Genomic DNA, 23,185 nt, shown 5'->3' on the forward strand with positions numbered 1-23,185 from the left:
TGCGATATAGAGCCTGTCTTTGAACAAACCATGGTTCAGTCCCACCTGGAAGAATGTGGACTTAGGTTGTTACACCTAAAGTGTCTCGTGGAGCCACAAGCAGCTAAGCATCACTGACCTCTGGATAGTTGTCATGTGAGGACGTGCGTGTGTGTGTGTGTGTACTCATATATACTCAAAATAACATTATCCTGTTGTGAAGATTCTAAAGCATTTGAATGCTTGTGCCCTGCGCTCCATAAATCGTGGTTATTATTTGGAATGAATATTTAAATTCTTCATTTTGTCAAGTCTTCTAAGTGGGAGACTCTTTTGCAGATATTAGAATACCAAATTTAGAGGACCATTTCCTTGTAAGTCAAAGACACTTAGAAGTGCCTTTTAGATATGATAGTAAACTTAGAAAACTCTACTCTGGACTGTATATGGAATCCAAAGACAAATTCATTGATCTCCGGTGAGATGGTAACAGAACCTGGAACTTAACAGCATTAATCCCTCAGAAATGGCCACGAAGAAGTATCAATATATATAGCTCTCTTATGCATTACTTAGCATTTTTTAAATTATAATGGTTTTGTATCAATGATAGTTTAAAGCAGCAGGTAATAATTTTACATGAGAGAAATAAAAATTGAAATTAGTGCTTTGTTTAAAATACATATAAGCATATCTAAAAAAATCTCAAGATTATAACATATAATCAGGACAATAATATGCCTATCTATAATGATTTGCTATTTTATTTTGCTATTTTAGAATGCTGTACTGACCTTTATAAGACCTGTAATTTGTAACACAAATGCTAGCTGTAATGAACTTTAATCTACATCACTCTGTCATTATAATGCTTTGCTGTAAGTTCTGCTACTAATGTATAGCTTTTAGCTGAACAACTATGGTTCATCTCCATGTTAATTTTTAGGGTACAGGTTTGAATCTGTTATTAAGACTGAGTTGCTATAATAGAATTGACATACCTTTCACTTGATTTTGAAGTAACTTGGATGAGTTTATTGACCGAGAGTTTGGGCCAGAAAACATCCCAATAAATACAGTGGAATGATGAAGTCATGTCAGGTTAATATAAATAATCGTTGTGGATTTTCTTTTATGTGCGAAGATTACTTCCTCCTCTTCTGCTTACCCTCTGCTTTTATTTAAATTGGATTTCTGCTTTTTGTGTAGCATTTCTGCCTTAACTCTTGCAGGACTGACCTATTGAAATACTCTAACCATGACTAAAAGAGAAGCAGAGGAGCTGATAGAAATTGAGATTGATGGGACAGAGAAACCAGAGTGCACAGAAGAAAGGTTGGTATTTTCTGAATTTACTATTTATAATTCTCAGCATACCTACTTAAAAACCAAGCCATAGTTTTTGGTGGGGAGAGGCTTTTTTTTTTCCAAATGACCTTAGCATTTTGGGGAGATAATGTATTGCTTTTTTACCTTTGACTTAATGGCTTTGTAGCTGGGAGGGAGAGACAGTTTTAAACTAAAGTTAGTAATAAATATTGCTGATAATGGGTCCCTACTTTTCTCTGTAAAGCAGATGACATAATACATTGAAAGTAAAAGGAACTGAAGAGTAGAGGACTTCTGTGGAATAAAAAGGTTTAGAACAATTCTGTGTTGAATGGACAGAATTACTAAGGTTGACAAGGATGCTGAGCATTGAAAGTAGTGCTGAAATTTAAAACTGAAGTTTTTAATAGAGCTTTCCAGCATGTTTGATTATGCTGTTTTCTCTTCCTTTAATTATCAGATACGTGTGTGTGTGTATGTACATTTGTTTATGTCACAAATTACCCCAAAACTTAGCTACTTGAAACGTGCAGCATTTATTCAGTTTCTCAGAGTCAAGAACCTGGAAGCAATTTAGCTGGATGGTTCTGGCTCAGGGTATTTCATGACCTTATAGTTAAGCTGTCTGTCACTCTGGACCACTGTCATCTGAAAAGTTGACTGGGGCGAGCATATTTGCTTCCAGGATCACTCATGTGGCATGTGGCAGGACCACTCACTTCCTGACCCACGTGGGCTTTCTCTGTGGCTACTCATGACATGGAAGCTGGCTCCCCCTAAAATAAATGGTCTGCCAAAACCATAAGAGAATCTTAAATACAGAGAGCAAACAGAGGGTTACTGGAGGCTTGTGGGAGGGGGGATGGGCTAAATGAGTAAGGGGCATTAAGGAATCTACTCCTGAAATCATTGTTGCACTATATGCTAACTACTTGGATGTAAATTAAAAAAACCACAAATGGTCTGACATAGTGCTTTCCAAGATAGACATTGTAGTCTCTTTCTAAATTACCTAAGAGGTGATATATCACTTCTGTCTTAGTCTTTTGGTCACACAGTGCAACCTCCAAACAGTGTGGAAGGTAACTACTAAAAGGTAGATTATTAGGAGGTGAGGATCATTTGGTCTCTTGGAGCCTGACTTGCGTGTATTTATGTTTATGTAACACACACAAATGGCCCACATAACCTAAAGTGTTTACTGTTTGGCCCTTTATAGAAAATCTCTGCAGATGTCTCTTGTAAGAAATTGATAGTTACTACATTGACGAGGGGAGTAGCTGTAAAGGAGCAGTTATTGCTATGAAGCTGTCGTCTGTACATTGTTGTTGTGCAGGAATTTAGGTCCAGGGATATGAGAACATTCTCAGTTTTTCAAGAGAAACTCAGTTTTGCATGAAATTTTCCAAAGTTTAAGTAGTATCAACAAAATATTTAAAAAATTTTCAAATGTTGCGCTCACATAAAGTGGGTCTTTAAAATCTGTCTTAAAGTGACATTTCTTTTAAAGAATGATTGTTACAGAAAAAGGAAAAGATAGCCTATTGTGCTATAGCTAAAGAATTTGTTAGAAATACGTGGCCAAAAGACCCAATTGTTTTACCTTAATAAAAATAATAGTAATAGTTTACTAGTATTTAAAAATAATCTTTGTTTTTAATCATGAGTGTTCTATTATGAACTTTTGTTAAAGTTTTAGAAGAAATCCGGGTTATGTACACTAGTAAGTGATATTCAGGAATATCATGCATATATCACATTATACTTGGAATTTATGTGAAAACGGAACTGGACAAATTTTTAAATACATGATGCAAATAAGATTCAAATCATATTAAACATGCTGTGAAACTTAGTTGAACTCCAGATTCACTAATTTAGCAGATATTATTTGATGTGTGTCTTCTATTCGACACCATATAAGGATTTCAAAAAGTATGTAGAATTGTTTGCCAAGATTTTACTCTCTTGGAACTTACGATTTCATAAAATTCAAAGTATGAAATAACAGTACGGAAGAGCCTCAGAAAGCTTTAAAGCAGGAATGTAATTTTTTTATTGTGGAGTTATGCTGATTATAAGCAGTAGTTCTCAGATTAAGTTAAATCAGAAGTATTTTATGTAACTTACATTTTCATGCTTTATTATTTACATTTATGTTGGGAAAGGAAATTGACTAGTAGAGATGGCATACAAATTTTAGGGAGACTTTTACCTTCCATTCTGGGCCTAAAATTTTTCAAAATGACTTGAAAATGTAACATAATGCAAACATTTCCCTGTAAATATTGTATATGTAGTATTTCTATATGTATACAGACATATGGACATTTATATACCTAGAGAGATATGTCTGCAAGACTGTATCTTCACATTTCAAGCTCACATTTCTCTGCAATTCAGTATTCAATTTGGCAACACTAGTTGGTGACAAGCCTACCACTATGAATAGTGTCTATGCAGAAATGAGTTTCAAAGACCAGAAATGTGTTTTGATATTGAGTTTTGGTTTGAGCGTATTGTTACTTTAATATCCAGGGTAAAAATGTTAACAATTATATCCTTTAACATTTAGCATTGTAGAACAAACCTACACTCCGGCTGAATGTGTAAGCCAGGCTATAGACATCAATGAGCCAATAGGCAATTTAAAGAAACTACTAGAACCAAGACTACAGTGTTCTTTGGATGCTCATGAAATTTGCCTGCAAGATATCCAGGTAAAAAAAAAGTTTTGGTTTTTTTTTTTTTTTTAGATTTATGTTTCAGCATTTAAGTCTGCATTAGAATTTTTTTTTTTTAATTTTTTTTTTAAAGTTTATTTATTTTTGAGACAGAGAGAGACAGAGCATGAACGGGGGAGGGTCAGAGAGAGGGAGACACAGAATCTGAAACAGGCTCCAGGCTCTGAGCTGTCAGCACAGAGCCCGACGCGGGGCTCGAACTCACGGACAGCGAGATCACGACCCGAGCCAAAGTCGGCCGCCTAACCGACTGAGCCACCCAGGCGCCCCAGTAGAATTTTTTTTTTTTTTAAGTAATCGTTACACCCAAGGTGGGGCTCAAACTTAGAACCCCCAGATCAATAGTTGGATGATCTACCAACCTGAGCCAGCCAGGCATCCCAGAAATGTTTTCTCGTTAGCCTTTTATCTGTACAGCTATAATCATTATAACTAAATTTGACCTGTTTTACAAAATTTAAGCATTTAGGAGTAAAAGTTATTCCAGCAAAATTCTCTCCATTCAAAATTCCATTTAAAAGATTGAGTACTAAACGAAACATTTGCTTTTTACTTTACAAATATAAAATAAGTTCAAATACATGTGAATCAAAGCCTAAACATAAAGTAGTGAGAAGCACATGGACGTTGGAACCTGCAGTGTGCCCTCCTCACATCCTGTTTCTAACTAGCTTTTAGCTTCTTTGTGCATTAGTTTCCTTATCTTCAAAAAGAAAAAAATTGCCTAAATGATTTTTATATTCCTTTCCATATTTATTTGTTCCAGCAGTGCATTTCGGATAAGAACTTAAGTGTATATATTTCTTAGAGTTTATTGCAATAGGATTTTACCTGTGGTAGTATTTTAACAGTATATTGTGTTTTCAGCATATTCATAGTCGTATTTTATGGTATTCTTTCAAGAAAGGTAGTATTTTCATGTATAAAAGGTAGTGGCTTAGATAGAATTGCTCAAATAGTTTCTCCAGACCTTCCTTGAATATAAGAGTAAGTATTAGAGTTTTATACTGTTTTTGTATGCTAAATTATATGAATACAAATGGTGTCCTTTTTGGGACTATTTGGTTTGTTTAATCTCTTCTTCCCTTTGTTTGCCTTATGACATAGGCACTCCATGTGTTGTAGGACTTTTACCTTAGTTTTTTAGAAATTCAAATCATCGTATGTCTATTTTTTTTTTTTTTAAGTTTATTATTTTGAGAGAGAGTGCGCGGGAGGGGAAGAGAGAGAATGCCAAACAGGCTCTGCATTGTCAGTGCAGAGCCCGATGTGGGGCTCAAACTCATGAACCGTAGGATCATGACCTGAAGCGAAACCAAGAATCTGATGCTCCACCATCTGAGCCACCCAGGCGCCCCTGTCTATTATTTTTAAATAATATTTTGATGTAGAATAAGTTGAAATGTTTAGATGAAATTTGTGCATTTCACTTGCCACTCAACCATACTTTTATCTTTTCCTTTCAGTAAATCTAGTGAATGTTGAAAGGGACAAGGATCTTGCTCTTCTAGAATTAGAGAATGTATGTGAGTCTAGTAATATTAGAATTTTTGACATTTAAGTCTTTTCTTCTCTTGGAGAAAATAAATTAGCACAGTCTTTTTGGAAGGTAGTCTGGCATTTAGTGTCTATTAATATTGAATGTGAAATACCTAGTAGCTCACCTCAATAAATTGTTCTTACAGAAATCCTCACCTAGGTGAACAGTTATACATCTGAGATATTCATTGCATTGTTGTGCAGAAACTGAAAATAACTTAAATGTTCCAAAAACGGACTTAGATAAATACCTTCTGTAGATTGGCGTTTAAGACAGCCGTTAAAAATTGGTGAAATGGAACTGTATGGGCAGTTTACCTTGAATGAAAACATAATTGCAGGGGTGTCTGGGTGGCTCAGTCAGTTAGTCACCCAACTCTTGATTTTGGCTCAGGTCATGATCTTGCAGTTGTGGAAGATCATGGGATTGAACCTCACTTTGGGCTCTGTGCTGACAGCATGGAGCCTGCTTGGGATTCTCTTTTTCTTCTTCTCTCTCTGCCTCTCCCCTATTCTTGGTGTCTCTGTGTCAATTTATAACAATTTATTGAGGTGAGCTACTAGGTATTTCACATTCAATATTAGTAGACACTAAATACCAGATTACCTTCCAAAAAGACTGTGCTAATTTATTCTCTCTCCAAGAGAAGACTTAAATGTCAAAAATGTCTCTCTCAAAAAGATAAACTTTAAAAAATAATAATTGCAGGACACTGCTACATTATATCATTTAACATTCACATCAGTTTTTGAAATCAGCATTTTTTTTTTTTTTTTTTTTTTTTAATTTTAGAGAGAGCAGGAGTAAGGAGAGGGACAGAGTTGGGGAGAGAGAGAACCTTAAGCAAGCTCCATACTCAACACGGAACCCATCACAGGTGTCAATCCCATGACCCTAGGGTCATGACCTGAGTTGGAACCCATCACAGGTGTCGATCCCATGACCCTAGGATCATGACCTGAGTCGAAATCAAGCATCAGATGTTCAACCAACTAGCCATCTAGTAGCCCCCAAATCAGCATATTCTTAATTACATTCTACAGATGTAGAAACTGAAATTTAAAGAAGTTAAAAATTTGCCCAATGCATAGCTACAAAGAGGTACATTGGAATTTGAACACAGGCCTATGTGACTCCAAACTCTTGTTTAAGGCAGACTTTTAAAAAAGTTTGTATTAACTTAGTGTCACTGGACTTTACCTCTAAAATAAAGGGGAATCTGGACTTGATCTCTTGTCTTTCAGCTCTAACATTTATTGTTTTTTTTTTTTAATCATACCTGACCTAACCAAAATGAAAGTATTACCTGCAAAGTACCCAAAGTATCATAAGTTCTCAGTAAATATTAGTTGAATAATATTGGAAATATGCATCATTTGTAGTATCACAGAATTCAGAGCTACCGTAGTATCTAAAGCCTTTTGCAGTCCTCCCTGTCTCCCTTTCTCTTAAAAAGAATGTGAGGATAGCAGCTTCTCATATTCATAACAATAACCACATGCATCTGGAGTCAGAATGCTTGCTGCTTGTGGTGATGCTTTTGTATTTTCAGATGAATGTGGACTTGAACGCTGATGGGGAGTGGCAGAGTTGTGCTCCTTTGAGGAGTATGTGAACTAGCTAGGATATACAGTACTGTGTGAGAGTTCACTGTCAGTACCGCATGCTGTAGCTTCTGCTGGATCATACCCGTGCCTACCACAGAGAGGAGGAATCTGGGTATCGGGAGAGTTTTTAACAGACCGTTAAGCAGAGAGACTTCTTTTAAGGAGTGAAACTACCATGTTTGCCCTGTCTTTGTGCAGGGTTATACAGAGTGTTTTGTGTGTGTTCACATTTAGACCTAAAGTCATTTAAGATTTTAGGTTTTATTTGTATGACTGCTTTTTTAATATTAGAAAATGTGTTTGTACCATGACTACAGCATTGACTGAATTCTTGGGAAGGGGAATGGGAGGAGCTTTGTGCCTCCAGCTGCGTGGAATGCAGACACACAGATGTATACATTATTCAAGATAATTATAGTGCTAGTGTGCTTTTAAAATGGTGACAGAATGTCTGGAAGGCAGAACCTTACATTTTGTCATCAATTTCCCATTGTGTGAAATGCATTGACTGTTAGGCGAGGTGAAGGATAAAAGCACTAATACTGAAAGGACATAGACTCATTGTGGAAGATATCAAAGCTAGGTGAGGTGTGAGCTCATAAGTCCTTTAACTTTATTAACTGTATTGCCAGAGATTTAGAGTTAACCTTGATCTTAAGTGTGTGGCATTGGTAATTCGGGGGACTTGGCAAAAATTATGTTAATAGATTTATATAAATCTCCCCACTAATTAAACACCCTTCTTTATTTATGACAGGAAAATTGCATTATCTTCTACTTTAAATATATATGCAGAATAAACAGTAATAATGCCTTTTGACATTATTTAAAATCCTAAACTCCAGAGCTAGAGAAAACCACCATCTCAAATAAATTTGGTTAATTTATGTTGTCTTTAATTGCCACCATGGTGGTTAAAATATTTTTAATTTCGACAAAGAATTAAGTGATATGACAACTTGGATAATTAGATGTGTTCTTATAATTCCATTAGTATGCCTCAGTAATTAAGTCCTGTTCGGTACATCCATTTATATTAAACCAGATGACTGAACTAAAATTTGCCTTTATCATTTTCCCATGTTTAGCTGGATCCAGAACGAAGTTTGTTTGACCAAGGAGTAAAGACAGATGGAACTGTACAACTTAGTGTACAGGTAATTTCTTACCAAGGTAAGCTGCTTTTAATGTTGTTACTTTAAAGTCTAGTTTGTGTTTTTTTTAAATATGAGAGAACTCAGTTCTACAAGTTTTACAAGTTTTAGGTGGTTGTCTGAATTACTTTATGTGATGTTGTAGTCACATATTCCTGTCTTTGGTTTAATTATTATATCTCTCAGGGTGAGGTAGATAGTATAACATATTCTCCTAGTTTACTTGGAGAAGAATATATTGTAAAGTAGAGAAAGGTGGAAATACACGTTCTGGTTGACTTTCTCAGAACAGTTTAGCCACACTGCAGAACTGGATTGCCAAGGAAGCTGTTGCCCTGCCATGATCTGGAAAATGCCAGATCTAAAAGCCACCACTATAGCTGTCAACTTAGAACCATGCTGCCCCCACAGTGATCCACATTAGCCAAAAATGTGGATGTCATATGCCTGCTTGTCCCTTCTTTACTCATTTCCTAATAACAGGCTTATGCCAGTGATTCTACAACCTGAATCCCAACTGGAACCCTAGCTCCAAGGAAATCTAGTCTCTACAGTTTAGCACAGAGAGAGGAATTTGCACAAGATATAGAGTGACTCAGTCACCTATATCCATCACAGTATTTTACTAATCTTGTTTAAGTACAAAAGTTAGAAAATTAGGAAACCATTTTGGGTAGGTTGAATTTTGGTTTTTAAAAATGTGGCTTGGGGCGCCTGGGTGGCTCAGTCGGTTGAGCGGCCGACTTCAGCTCAGGTCATGATCTCGCGGTCCGTGAGTTCAAGCCCCGCATCGGGCTCTGTGCTGACAACTTGGAGCCTGGAGCCTGTTTCGGATTTTGGGTCTCCCTCTCTCTCTGACCCTCCCCTGTTCATGCTCTGTCTCTCTCTGTCTCAAAAATAAATAAACGTTAAAAAAAAATTAAAAAAATAAATAAATAAAAATAAAAATGTGGCTTGTTGGGAGTTCTGACCACAGTTTTAGACTAATTTAAATGTTTGAACATAATGTATTGCTTATAATCGCATTTCACAAATAAAAGTATTCTCAAACTATGAAAATGGTAGCTATCTCCTGATCTACAATTTCCCCCAGAATGACCATCGTTGGCAATAAGAAAGAAATTCTTTGTTTTCTTTTTTTTAATTTTTAACTTGTTTTATTTTTTATTTTTTAAAATTTACATCCAAATTAGTTAGCATATAGTGAAGCAATGATTTCAAGAGTAAATTCCTTAATGCCCCCTACCCATTTAACCCATCCCCCCTCCCACAACCCCTCCAGCAATGCTCAGTTTGTTCTCCATATTTATGAGTCTCTTCTGTTTTGTCCCTCCCTGTTTTTATATGATTTTTGTTTCCCTTCCCTTATGTTCATCTGTTTTGTTTCTTAAAGTCTTCATATGAGTGAAGTCATATGATTTTTGTCTTTCTCTGACTGGCTAATTTCACTTAGCATAATACCCTCCGGTTCCATCCATGTAGTTGCAAATGGTAAGAATTCATTCTTTTTGATTGCCAAGTAATACTCCATTGTGTGTGTGTGTGTGTGTGTGTGTGTGTGTGTGTGTGTGTGTGTGTGTGTGTATATATCACATCTTCTTTATCCATTCATCCATCGATGGACATTTGGGCTCTTTCCATACTTTGGCTATTGTTGATAGTGCTGCTATAAACAAGGGGGTGCATGTGTCCCTTCGAAACAGCACACCTGTATCCCTTGGATAAATGCCTAGTAGTGCAATTGCTGGGTTGTAGGGTAGTTCTATTTTTATTTTTCTGAAGAACCTCCATACTGTTTTCCAGAGTGGCTGCACCAGCTTGCATTCCCAAAAATTCTTTGTTTTCTTTAAAAGCCTAGTGACTTCTTGCAAGTGTAGGGAGAGTTGACTTGATGAAATTTGAATGGAGGATTAGAGATTAATTTTAGGAAATTTTTTTTCAAAAATTCTAGTTCTTTTTCTCATGTATATTTGAAAACTGACTTATCTTTGTATCAGAAAATGAATGATAAGCAATACAGTTTATTATAGAGTTGGTTTTCAAAGAGGTTTCAAGGTTTTCAACTTTAAAGTTGACTTTTGTTTTTTCTTTCAAATATACTTTGATTAAATTTGATATAGATTGTAACAGACGCAATGACCAAACAGTAGCTGTTAAGTAATATGATAGTTTCTTAGAGCTGTCATCATAACAGAAGTATCTGAGATGATTTTATAAAGGCTTAGTTTATTCTGTTTTGAATATCTTAAGAATTTGGGGTATTTTTTTTTTCATTCAATTGAAAATGGAAATCAGAAGTTAATAATGTGTATTTAGCAAACTCAGTGCCAATTCATTTTTAAGACATGTACTTTGACCCTTGAAAAGAAGAGCAGTCAGGGGCGCCTGGGTGGCTCAGTCAGTTAAGTGTCCGACTTCAGCTCAGGTCATGATCTCACGGTTTGTGAGTTCGAGCCCCGCGTCGGGCTCTTTGCTGACGGCTCAGAGTCTGGAGCCTGCTTCGGATTCTGTGTCTCCCTCTCTGCTCCTCCCATGCTTGTGCTCTGTCTCTCTCTCTCTCTCAAAAATAAACATAAAAAAAAATTTAAAAGAAAATCAGTCAGTAAATAATCTTAATTTGCTTAGAAGGACTTCTACAAATTCCGCAGGTGAGTAGCTACTCCTTTATATTCTCCGTAGTCTAGTTTTTATTTTCTAATCCATATTGGTACTTTTTCTTTCTGATAAATGTTTATAAGTAGCTGTGCGTGTGGTGGTAGTAGTGGTGGTGGTGATGGTGTTAAATTATCTTAGACTTAGTAGAAAAGTTGCAGGGGTGCCTGGATGGCTCAGTCAGGTAAGCGTTAGATTTCAGCTCAGAACATGATCTTGTGGTTCCTGAGATCGAGCCCCACGTAGGGCTCTGTGCTGTCAGCTCAGAGCCTGGAGCCTGCTTTCAGATTCTGTGTGTCCCTCTCTCTTGCCCCTGCCCCTCTCTCTGTCTTTCTCTCTCTCTTGAAAATAAACATTAAAAAAAAATAAAAAACAAAAATGTTACAGGAGGAGTAAAAGAATTCCTGGACGTCCTTTACCTAGATTCCCCAAATGTTAACTTTTATTTCATTTGCTTTGTTCTCCGTCCACCTGTCCCCTTGTTATCTTTTTTGCCCTGTTTAAGAATAAGTTGCAGGGGGTGCCTGGGTGGCTCAGTCAGTTAAGCATCCAACTTCAGCTTAAGTGTGATCTCACAGCTCATGGGTTTAAGCTCCATGTCAGGCTCTATGCTGACATCTCAGAGCGTGGAGGCTGCTTCGGATTCTGTGTTGCCCTCTCTCTGTGCCCCTTGCCTGCTCACGCTCTGTCTCTGTCTCTCAAAAATATATAAACGTGGGGTGCCTGGGTGGCTCAGTCATTTGGTGTCTGACTTCAGCTCAGGTCATGATCTCACTGTTCATCAGTTCGAGCCCCACGTCAGGCTCTGTGCTGACAGCTCAGAGCCTGGAGCATGCCTCGGATTCTGTGTCTCCCTCTCTCTCTGTCCCTCCCTCGCTCATGCTCTGTTTCCCTCTCTCAAAAATAAATAAACATTTAAAAATAAATAAATAAACAAACATTAAAAAAAAAGAATACGTGTTGCATACATGATCTTTTTCTGTCCCTAAATACATCAGTGTATGTGTTTTCTGGAAACAAGGAATTCTTTTGTATGACATTACAATTATCAAAATCAGGAAATTAATCTTGACACAATACTGTTATCTACTGAAGTTCCATTGAATAATTGTATTTATGTCTACAAGAGAGTATTTGCTCTACCATTTGAGAGCGCATAAACTAAGCTAATGACTTTTTAGTGACTTTTATGTATCCATTTGAATTTACTTTTTTTTTATTCATTCTTAAGGAATTGAGCCTAAGCTAAACATCCTTGAAATTGTTAAACCTGCGGAAACAGTTGAAGTAGTTATTGATCCAGATGCCCACCATGCTGAAGCAGAAGCACATCTTGTTGAAGAAGCTCAAGTAATAACTCTTGATGGCACAAAACACATCACAACTATTTCAGATGAAACCTCAGAACAAGTGACAAGATGGGCTGCCGCACTGGAAGGTTACAGGAAAGAGCAAGAACGCCTCGGGATACCTTATGGTAATAAAATACTTAATTATGTGCTAGTAGTATAATAGGAATTAAGCTTGACATAGAAGATACTAGGGTGAGTAAGTTATAATCTATTTTAAATGTAGAATATTTAGGAAGAATATCGTTTTCCGTATTTTTTTTATCCCCTTTGGACAAATATTTTTGCAGATGTTGGGAATACAAAGAAATTTAAAAAATCTGCCTTCAAGGTGTTCATAATGTAGTTGAAGACAGAGAAGCTAAGTGAAAGGAAATAGTTGCCATAAAAGGTAGCATGGTTTTAAGCTGTAACTTACGTATATAAAGGGAATATGCTGTCACAGTCTCAAGGGATCACAGTGGCCTGTGTGGAAACTGGGAAAAGGTTTATTACAGACAAAGAAACTGATGGACAGAGAAGGGCAGACCAGACAGGAAACACATGTGCAAAAGTTAGACATGGGAATGAGTATTCAGGAGTAGTGAAGTTTGGTGGAGTTAACTCTCAACAGTATAGAACTGTTTTGATTGATGGACGTGACCACGTGGTGGGAGTGCATGGCATATGTTGGTGCACATAGAGACCGAATGAAGGGAAAACAGAGGCATGTTATAGTTGAGTTGTGGCTAGGTGATCATGTCTAGGTCAGCTTAAACTTGATAATTTCTGGGGAAAGAAATGAATGAAAATAGTGATGGGGCTGAGCAGCTGACTCATGGATTGTGTGAGGGTAGAGAGGAGAGATTCAAGTACTGATGCAGCTTCTCAAGCTTGGGTGCGTATAGGGTAGTCCTGATATTGATGAGAATTGGTGACATCTTCATTACATGTTTAGTGAACTGCATATGCCAGGCATCATGTTAAATGCTGGGCTTTTGATGGTGCATAAGAAAGATAGTCCATGCCCTCCGGAGCTTAAGTGGGAGAGTTGGGGAAGTCTGGTATTGGGAAGATTTTTTTCAAGGGAAAGTGGTTCTACTTTTGAAAATACCTACTTAACTAAAGGTAACCAGAAAGTATTTTCAGGTATACAAGATTTGGACTGGAGATAAAGATGTTTTCTGGGACTCCACTGTGTTGAATTTATATTGAAGCCATAGAGTATATGCAGTCTCTGATGGAGAGAGAGAAAATGGAAAGGAACACAGTGTTCAAGACTGGTTCCTGGAGCTTGTCAGAATTTCAGCTTGAGGAGAAAAGAAGGGAGACACAGAATGGCTGAAGACATAGAAGGAAAACAAGAAATGTATATAGTGACTGTGAAATTGAGAAAGAGCTTTAGATGGGCAAGAATCTCCACACTGCCAGCAAAGTAAAAAAATGCCAACTGAGTAGTATCTGTTAAATTTGGTGATCAGAGGTTTATTGGTAGATTTAGAAAAAAGTAACTGTAGAGTTAAAGATGAGTTACAGGAAATAAATAGACATGGAAATGGAAAAAACCGAATATTAACCTTTGATGGGGAGGGCAAATGGGAAGAGTGTTGAGAGAATAAGTAAATATTATTGAAGGTTCAAGAGTTGTTGATAAGCTGAGTATTTGTAGATAAAATGATATGGCACTAGCTGGAAAAGGGTAGACGAAGAAAGCCAGGAGAGGGACTTTTAATTGGCAACATAAGAAGGTAAGTCCAGTTTGGAGGACATCAAGCTGTTCCTCAGAGACGGTGTAGTTGACAGTATTCTTACCTATTTTTCACGTGTGGAAGCCAGCATAGATGTTGTACTTGACCTTCTTGTTACTGAGTCACCCCTGAGAGGGGAAATGCTGAGAAGGAAAGAAGGAGCATAAAAACATTTGAAATAATATTTTATGGTTTGCTAGACTTGCAACAAGAACCTTTTGGGGAGTAGAATCCTTTTTTTTTTTTTTTTTTTTTTTTTTTTAATATAATTTATTGTCAAGGTAGCTAACACACAGTGTATACAGTGTGCTTTTGGTTTTGGGGGTAGATTCCCGTGATTCATTGCTTACATACAACACCCTGTGCTCATCCCAAGAAGTACTCTCCTCAATGCCCATCACCCATTTTGCCTTCTCCCCCGAGGAGTAGAATCTTTTATGGAGAGTAATATTTAAAAATGAATTGTAGAGAGCAAGATTATAAACTTTGACTCAAAGTTCCTACCAAGGGTATTATTTACTTAGAATAAAGCTCTTTTCAAACACTTGACATTTATTTAGGTATAGGAAGATTTTTTTTAAATCATTGTTTTTTTTTTTGTTCCTAAAATCATTAGCAACTGGAAAGTTTTAGGAATGTAATTACTGTTTTCTTAGGAAACTATCGTTTCAGGTTTCTTTCTGCACGTAAGGGTAGTCATTTTGCAATTGCTTGTTAATTCTGTGCAAAATTGAAATATGGCTGACTGGTCGTAGCTACTTTAAATCTCTTTGAAATATTGGTCCACATTGGACAGTTCCTTAAAGTTCATTTTATACGTATCAGTTTTATATCTTGACAGGAGCTTAGAACCACCTGTTCATATATGTACAATCCCTTCACTTTTAGATTTTTCCAGGACTCTAACTATTTTCCTGCTGTTTTGTTTTTGTTTTGTTTACTATTTCACATTTAAAAGCTGTAGATGAAACTCAAATTAATGAATTTATAGTAGTTAGAAGTCTGGTCAAATGGGATGTTTAAACTGACTAAAAGTATTTATTCTTGTCCTTTTTTAATAAGAATATTAAAAAGATGACTATATTTATTTTTATTTTTTCTTTCAGTTGTTTGAATAATTAAGAAAGATAGTCACGTTTTTGGCTCCCCAAATTGTCAAATATTAACATTTTAAAATATTACAAGTGTTGGGGCACCTGGGTGGCTCAGTCAGTTGAGCATCTGACTTCAGCTCAGGTCATGATCTCATGGTTCATAGGTTCGAGCCCCATGTCAGGCTCTGTGCTGACGGCTTGGAGCCTGCTTCAGATTCTGTGTCTTCCTCTCTCTGTCCCCCTGCTCATGTCTCTCTCTTTCTCTCTCCCTCAAAAATAAACATTTAAAAAAATTTTTTTAGTACTACAAGTGTAAAATACCTGGTACAAAAAGAGAAGAATGTAAAATTGTTTATGTTGATTACATGCTGAAATAACATTTGGATTCATTAAATGAAATTATTGTTAAAATAAATTTCACCTAATTTCTTTATTTTTTAATGTAGCTGTTAGAAAAATTTTAAATTACATAGTACCCTGCATTATATTTCGTTTGGACAGCTGCTGATCTAGACAATCGTAGCCTTCAGTTCTGGGAAGTTTTCCTGTATTAGCCTTTTGATAATTACCTTCTGTGTTTTTCTTTTCTTTTTTCTGAAATTCCCGTTCAATCTCATGGGCTGATCCTCTGTGTCTTTACTCTTCCACTTGTCATTTCTGTATCTGTCTGTACAACTTTGCCAAATTTCTTGTCTTTATATAACAACCTGTCCTGAGAGTTACTTTCACTTTACAAGGACTCTTGATATTTGTTTGTTGATTTTAGTATTCTGAGCTCAGTATTATGGATATCATGTTTTCTCTTACCTCTCTGAATATTTTCATCGTTGTGTTGGGGTTTGTAAAAATTTGTTTTCCATTTTGTTATGGCATTATTTCTGTCTTTTCTGGGTTCTGTTTTTCTGTTTATTTTTGTTTTTAGACTCAAATACCTGATTATTCCTGCTCATCTGTTCATTGAGTGAATAACTTTTTTTTTAATGTTTAATTTTGAGAGAGAGAGAGACAGAGGTGAATGGGAGAGGGGCAAAGAGAGAGGGAGACAGAATCCGAAGCAGGCTCCAGGCTCTAGGCTCTGAGCTGTCAGCACAGAGCCCGATGCGGGGCTTGAACCCATGAACCACAAGATCATGACCTGAGCAGAAGTTGGATGCTCAACCAACTGAGCCACCCAGGCACCCCTAAGTTTTTTTTAATGTTTACTTATTTTTGAGATAGCATCAGCGGGGGAGGGGCAGAGAGAGTGGGAGACAGAGTATCCAAAGCATGCTCTGCACGGACAACAGTGAGCCAGATGTGGGGCTTGAACTCATGAACTCTGAGATCATGACCTGAGCTGAAGTCAGATGCTCAACCGACTGAGCCACCCAGGCGCCCCAGAGTGAATACCTTTAAAGCTAATTAGTTTGAAGCTCTGGAAGGGGTTTCTTGACCATACACAGGTAAAATGGGGGTATTGGTCATTTCATTAAAAGATTTGAAAGTGCCAATATGTATAGCTCTTTTTCCTGGGTTTCTTTAACTTTTCTTGGAGAATTGGCCAAATACCTAACAGGGGTAGAACATTGCAGTGAGGATTTATGGTTGACTTGTATGTGAATGCTACATTGTGGAAGTGGAAAGGGAGGGGCAGAGGGTCTCACTCTTCAGTTTGTAGACTTTTATTACCGGGAACTGTTCTCCCAAGATCTGTTTAATGTCTGTCACTGATCTTAAAGTATTCCTGGGAGTGGGGGAAGGGTTATGGACATGTGTGTTGAGGGATGCTTCTGTTCAGTTGGCTCCTGAGAATGAAGGAGAGGCCCTGAAGGTTCTGACACCACCATACACTTAAAATCAGTCCCCTGATTTGTATTTCCCTGATGAGGAGCGATGTTGAGCATCTTTTCATGTGCCTGTTGGCCATCTGGATGTCTTCTTTATTTTTTTTTTATTTTTATTAAAAAAAATGGTTTTTTTAATGTTTATTTTTGAGAGACAGAGAGAGGCAGAGCATGAGTGGACGAAGGGCAGAAGGAGAGGGAGACACTGAGTCTGAAGCAGGACCCAGGCTCTGAGCTGTCAGCACAGAGCCCAATGTGGGGCTCGAACTCATGAACCGTGAGATCATGACCTGAGCCAAAATCAGATGCTTAACCGACTGAGCCACCCAGGCTCCCCTGGATATCTTCTTTAGAGAAGTGTCTATTCATGTCTTCTGCCCATTTCTTCACTGGATTATTTGTTTTTCGGGTGTGGAGTTTGGTGAGTTCTTTATAGATTTTGGATACTAGCCCTTTGTTCAATATGGCATTTGCAAATATCTTTTCCCATTCCGTCAGTTGCCTTTTAGTTTTGATGATTGTGTCCTTTGCAGTGCAGAAGATTTTTATCTTCATGAGGTCCCAATAGTTCATTTTTGCTTTTAATTCCCCAGCAATAGCACTGCTTGGAATTTACCCAAGGGATACAGGAGTGCTGATGCATAGGGGCACTTGTACCCCATTGTTTATAGCAGCACTTTCACCAATAGCCAAATTAGGGAAAGAGCCCAAATGGCCATCAACTGATGAATGGATAAAGAAATTGTGGTTTATGTACACAATGGAATACTGCTTGGCAATGAGAAAGAATGAAATATGGCCTTTTATAGCAATGTGGATGGAACTGGAGAGCGTTATGCTAAGTGAAATAAGTCATACGGACAAAGACAGACACCATATGTTTTCACTCTCATGTGGATCCTGAGAAACTTAATAGAAGACCATGGGGGAGGGGAAGGAAAAATAAAAAGTTAGAGAGGGAGGGAGCCAAACCACAAGAGACTCTTAAAAACCGAGAATAAACTGAGGGTTGATGGAGGGCAGGAGGGTGGGGAGGGTGGGTGATGGGCATTGAGGAGGGTACCTGTTGGGATGAGCACTGGGTGTTGTATGGAAACGAGTTTGACAATAAATTTCATATTAAAAATAAAGAAAGAAAGAAATCAGTCCCCTCATTTACCATGTACACCTCTTCTGCTACCTGGTGCCACCATGACCCGAGCCAATAAGGGGGTTCTGCAGGCAAGAAACTCTTCTTGCTATATTCTCCTTGAAAGATATATTAGGTCATAGCTTCTCCTGCTTCACTGGATTTTCACTCTGCTTATGGTCTTCAAAAATAAGTTGAAAATCTCCCATCCATTTGTCATTTCCACTCATGGTCCTATGAGTTTACTTCTTTTAAAAAAAATCCTTAACTATAATTTTACTAGGGTCTTAGAGAAAATAAGCAGGCGAATATGCATGGACAGTTAGTTATGTTAAGAAGTCCTAACGTAGGAGAGAAGTCCTAATGTAGGACAGAAGTCCTAATGTTATTTAAGAAAACAAATCAGACTACTTCTGTTTTCCCCCAACTTTTTTATCTTGACACTTTCTTCATGTTTTTGTAAAATGAGGTTACTTGAACTTTTAAAGGGAGTTGTGTTTCAGGATAGCTTCTCTAACTTCCCAGAACTCCTTCATCTGTTATTTTCAATTAATATTAAAAAATAGAGCCTGTAGGGGCCCCTGGCTGGCTCAGTCAGAAGAGCATGTGACTCTTGATCTTGGGGTCGTGTGTTCAAGCCCCCACGTTGGTTGTAGAGATTACTTAAATAAATAAAACTTTAAAAAAGAGCCACTTGCTTGCTCAGTTCCTGCCTGTCCCCTTACTCCACTTTTATCTGGACCTCCTCTCTCTTTTTCCTTGGTGTGCCTATGCTACTCAATTTCGATCCCATTCCCTCCGGTTTCTCCTCATTGTGGTCCACTCTCCTGGATGTGATCCGCAGGCTCAGTTTTTAGAGCTCACAGATGCTACACTGCCTCCAGCCCCTTCACCTTTACCTCAGACCTTTGGGCTCACCTGTTACTGGATTGGGCAGGACTGGTTGAGCTGCTGCTTTGGCTTGGCCTGTCGTGCTTTCAGTAAGAACTCCCTGGCTGTGTTCGCAGTCTCCCGTGCTCAGAATGAAGAATGGGTCACATGTCCCTTTGCTTCCTCCCCGCTTTGCTGTCTCCTGCACAGATAACTGACACCATGAAGGTCTGTGACTGTTACAGCTTTGTCTTCACCTGTGTGTATTTGGGCTTTCCTGGGGATATCTTGTCACCTCGTTTTATTGTAAATATACCTGGATTTTTGGTTTTGCTCTCTAGTTGCTTTTAGTGGTATTTTTTTAACATGTGCATTTAGAGACATTAAAAAACTTCACTGCCATCCTCCTCCCTTCACCTCTTTGTGAAAAGATCAAATAAAAAATCAGTTCTGTGACTATCAATCCTCTATTATGTTTGATTCATTTTTTACTATAAATTGGCTCTTGATAAGTACCTAAATGTTTTTTCCCCACTTACTCCTATTGAATAGCCTGCAGCTTAGGGCACGTAACCAACGCTATTTGGATAGGTCATCTTCTCCATGCAGAAGTATCTGTATCAAAATTAATTCAGTCAGTATTTATTAAATTTATATGGGTAAAATACTCTGTTAGATGCCAGGGATACAATTAAATATTCGCACATGTTGGCCATCCTTTTCATTTGTGAATTCAATTAGATAGTAACAAATGATGAGGAAAATGAATTTATTTGTATTTACTTTTTATAGATTTAACAAATTATGCATAAGGCATTGTGGTAAACGCTGAAGATACAGTGGTTTACAAGACACAGCCCTTATATTCAAGACCTTAACGTGTTACAGGGAAAGACAGCTGAGTAAACATGCAATTTGCATGTTGTAAGTGCCACCAAAGGGTAGAGATACAGGAGCACTAGCTTTTTACAAGAAGCAAAAGGGAGGAAAGATTATGTTGTGCACATTTTGGAGAATAAGTCTAGTTCCTCAAAAGCCCCTTATGGATTTTTTTGGGTTTTTTTCAGTGCACCAAATTGTACACAGCTACAAAATAATGTTTGAAACTTGAATAACTTAACCCCATTCTCTCTAAAGTAATCACATATTTTATTCTTCCAGTTGACCCATTGGAGAGCAATTTTATACTGTTTTTCTTAGTAAAACTCCAGACTAACAGATGTAAAACCAGATGAAGTCATTACAAATTTAGGTTGAAAAATTCGAAAGGAGCTGAGGAGAAAATACATCATTAAAATTTATTTGGGGGCACCTAAGGTGGCTCAGTCGGTTAAGCATCCAACTCTGGATCACAGCTTGGGCAGGTCACAATCTCACAGTTCATGAGATTGAACCCCGCATCGGGCCCTGCACTGACAACACGGAGCCTGCTTGGGGTTCTCTCTCTCCTCCCTCTGCCCCTTCTCGGTGCCCCCACCCCTCTCTCTCTCAAAGTAAATAAACTTTAAACAAAATTTTTTTTTATTTTATTTGAGTTTATATACTTTACTTGGGGAAAAAAAACCTGTCTGGATTTTATCTCCATATATATGTGTGTATATATATATTTATACGTATTGACAAATTAACCGTGAATTCATGTAGTGTCGAGATAGAGCTAGGCTAATGGTAATATTTTTCTCTTTAGATCCTATACAGTGGTCCACAGACCAAGTCCTGCACTGGGTGGTTTGGGTAATGAAGGAATTCAGCATGACTGATATAGACCTTACTACACTCAACATTTCCGGAAGAGAATTATGCAGTCTCAACCAAGAAGATTTTTTTCAGCGAGTCCCTCGGGGAGAAATTCTGTGGAGTCATCTGGAGCTTCTTCGAAAATGTATAAAATTTAAGTTATTACCTATTTGCGTTGTAACTTCAGTTTAATTTTATTTCGTTATAATTTTGTCTTCATTGTGCATTGTGGTCATTGATAATAGCAATAATAATTAACACTTAATTGTATAAGGCTGTGCTGGGAGCTTTATATGCATTATCTCATTTAATCCTTCTAATGCCACAGATGCTTACTTTCCCTATTTTTTAGATAGGAAAGTGAGGCTTAGACAGCTCCACAGGGTACAAGGCTAGGGAGTGCAGGGCCAGGATCCAAAACCAGGCTGGTGAACACTAGAATCTCAGTTCTTAAGATGCTGTGCCGCATACTTAGCTCTCTTCATAAATTTTAGTCATTGACTTTTATTTCATCCATCAGTTCTTTCATTTACTGTTTATCTTCTAGAAATTTAAGATTGTCCACAGATGTCGTCCCTGTTTCTTTTTATCATTAGTGGAATTAAACCTTCTACAATTTCTTTTAATTGAATGGGATCTTAAGAGAAAGAAGTGTAAGTGTGCATCCCTCCACCTTGAATCGAAAGCAGCTGGTTATAAGTGTTTCCATGTTGGCTCCACAGACATTATTATTATGATTAAGTGACTATATACAGAAATTAGAAACTACTTGGCTGACCAACAAAAAGCTCAAGTAAATGCAAATTATTTTGTTTGAATTTTAATCCCTCTTAATCCACTTTAATCCAACAGTGACTATCTGTTAAAATATTTTAGCAGTAACCTGTTCCCTAACACCCAGTTTAGAGGCCAGAAATGCTAGCCAGACACACATACTTTTCAGAATGGGTGAACAGGACAAACTCTGACTTTGTTTTTGTAATGGTGTATAAAGGTACCTGGTAGGGTTTATTCTGTTATGTGCCCAGTAAAAGAACAGCTCAGGTTGGAGGGATTTTACATAGTAATTGACCACCTGGGGTGCATTCTCTACTGCTGAGTAAGAAATGAGCTCTGGAGACAGGGTTTTTCCTTCACTGATTATAGTTTGTCTCTTTTATGGAATCTCTTAAATATTGGAAAACATATCTATGACACTGACTCACTACATTCGTTACTTTTACAGGGTTTATTTCCAGTTTTTCTTAATAGGTAAAGAAATTAAATGTTCTAGTTGAAGTTTTGTCCTTGATTTCACGTTTTTTTTTCTCCTTCGTGCCTTTCAGATAAATAATGAAAACTCTTGAATTGTTTCAGATTTTTAGCATATGAGTCATGTTTACTGAAATGTTTTCATATACGAACTCTAAAGATTAGGACAGGACAATGATGGTGCTTAGACTGCAGTTTTGATTTTTCTCAGATTGGCGGGTTTTCTCTCTCCCCGAGGGCAGCACTTTGTTGTGGCTGTCTGGTTCTCCTAGTGCTTCCCAAAATCTTTAAAGCTCATTCAGCGACTTTTCCTGGTATGGGGAGTAGAGGAATCTCATGTATCTGTTCATTCATTTCCTTGAAGTGGAGTGGGTCTTCCTCAGAAAAACTCTGCCCTGGAATGTTATTTTCAAAAGTAACAAAGCCCCACGGCTTAGATAAGTATCTTGCAAATTCCTTGCTTATCTGGCCATGGTTCTTTGCTTTGTCCTGGCAAGGAAGGTCCCATCTGGTTTGGGATCCTAATGCCCAGTTCTGAATTGGGGGATTGGTAGGTTGATGTGTAAAGGCTATTTCTGGCAGATTTTCTGTAATTCACAAGCCTCATTTCCCAGAACAGGCTTTTCTGAGCACAGTCAGGTACTCTGGCCCGTCTTGTAGCGTGAAGTCTATAGCATATGTCTTACGAACCCGGCATCTATCATCTAGTCGTCCGTGATCTTTCAAGAAGAAGCAGTGCTGCACAGACAGAGCTTCTTCTTCATTTATGTTAGATTCTCCACCTGGGTCACCCCCACCTTCCTGCAGTTCATCTGGAAACTTCATCCGAGTCCTGTTGTACTGGCGAGGATAATTAGGAATATTCCATTACTGACAGCTTTTTGAAGAGCCTCTTGAAATGCTGTCACCAAAGCCAAAGCTCTCAGTTTGCAGAGGACCTCCTTTAGGAAAAAGAATTGCCTTGTATCTTTAGTGTCTAAAGTTTCTTCATAAAATGGATTCATTTCACCCAGAGCGCTGCCTCTTAGGATGATTCTTTTGTACGTGGCCAGGATTTGAGGGCTACAGTAGAGGAATATGATAGGTAGTCTGTGTGGTCTTGAACCCAGTTTTCAAAACCTCCTCTGTGTTGTGCCTTAATCTTGAGAGTTCCCAGGAGACAGACCAAACTCCATTCTGAGACTCAGAGCTTAGAAGCTG

General features: G+C 37.7%; 1 protein-coding gene across 3 annotated transcripts in view; it reads left to right on the top strand.

The window, feature by feature from the left end:
* Positions 1-23,185, top strand: part of GABPA (GA binding protein transcription factor subunit alpha) — a 42,125-nt gene that overhangs the window by 7,207 nt on the left and 11,733 nt on the right. For all 3 annotated transcript variants that reach the window (XM_086675776.1, XM_086675775.1, XM_025913321.2), the window contains exons 2-6: positions 1,212-1,314; positions 3,884-4,028; positions 8,288-8,372; positions 12,237-12,482; positions 20,685-20,879. In XM_086675776.1, coding sequence (XP_086531902.1) covers positions 1,238-1,314; positions 3,884-4,028; positions 8,288-8,372; positions 12,237-12,482; positions 20,685-20,879 — 748 coding nt within the window. In that variant the 5' untranslated portion in view covers positions 1,212-1,237. The remainder of the gene's footprint in view (positions 1-1,211; positions 1,315-3,883; positions 4,029-8,287; positions 8,373-12,236; positions 12,483-20,684; positions 20,880-23,185) is intronic.

Source organism: Puma concolor, chromosome C2 (genome assembly GCF_028749965.1).
Source record: "Puma concolor isolate L17-30 chromosome C2, mPumCon1.1.hap2, whole genome shotgun sequence".
NCBI classification, from domain to species: domain Eukaryota; kingdom Metazoa; phylum Chordata; class Mammalia; order Carnivora; family Felidae; genus Puma; species Puma concolor.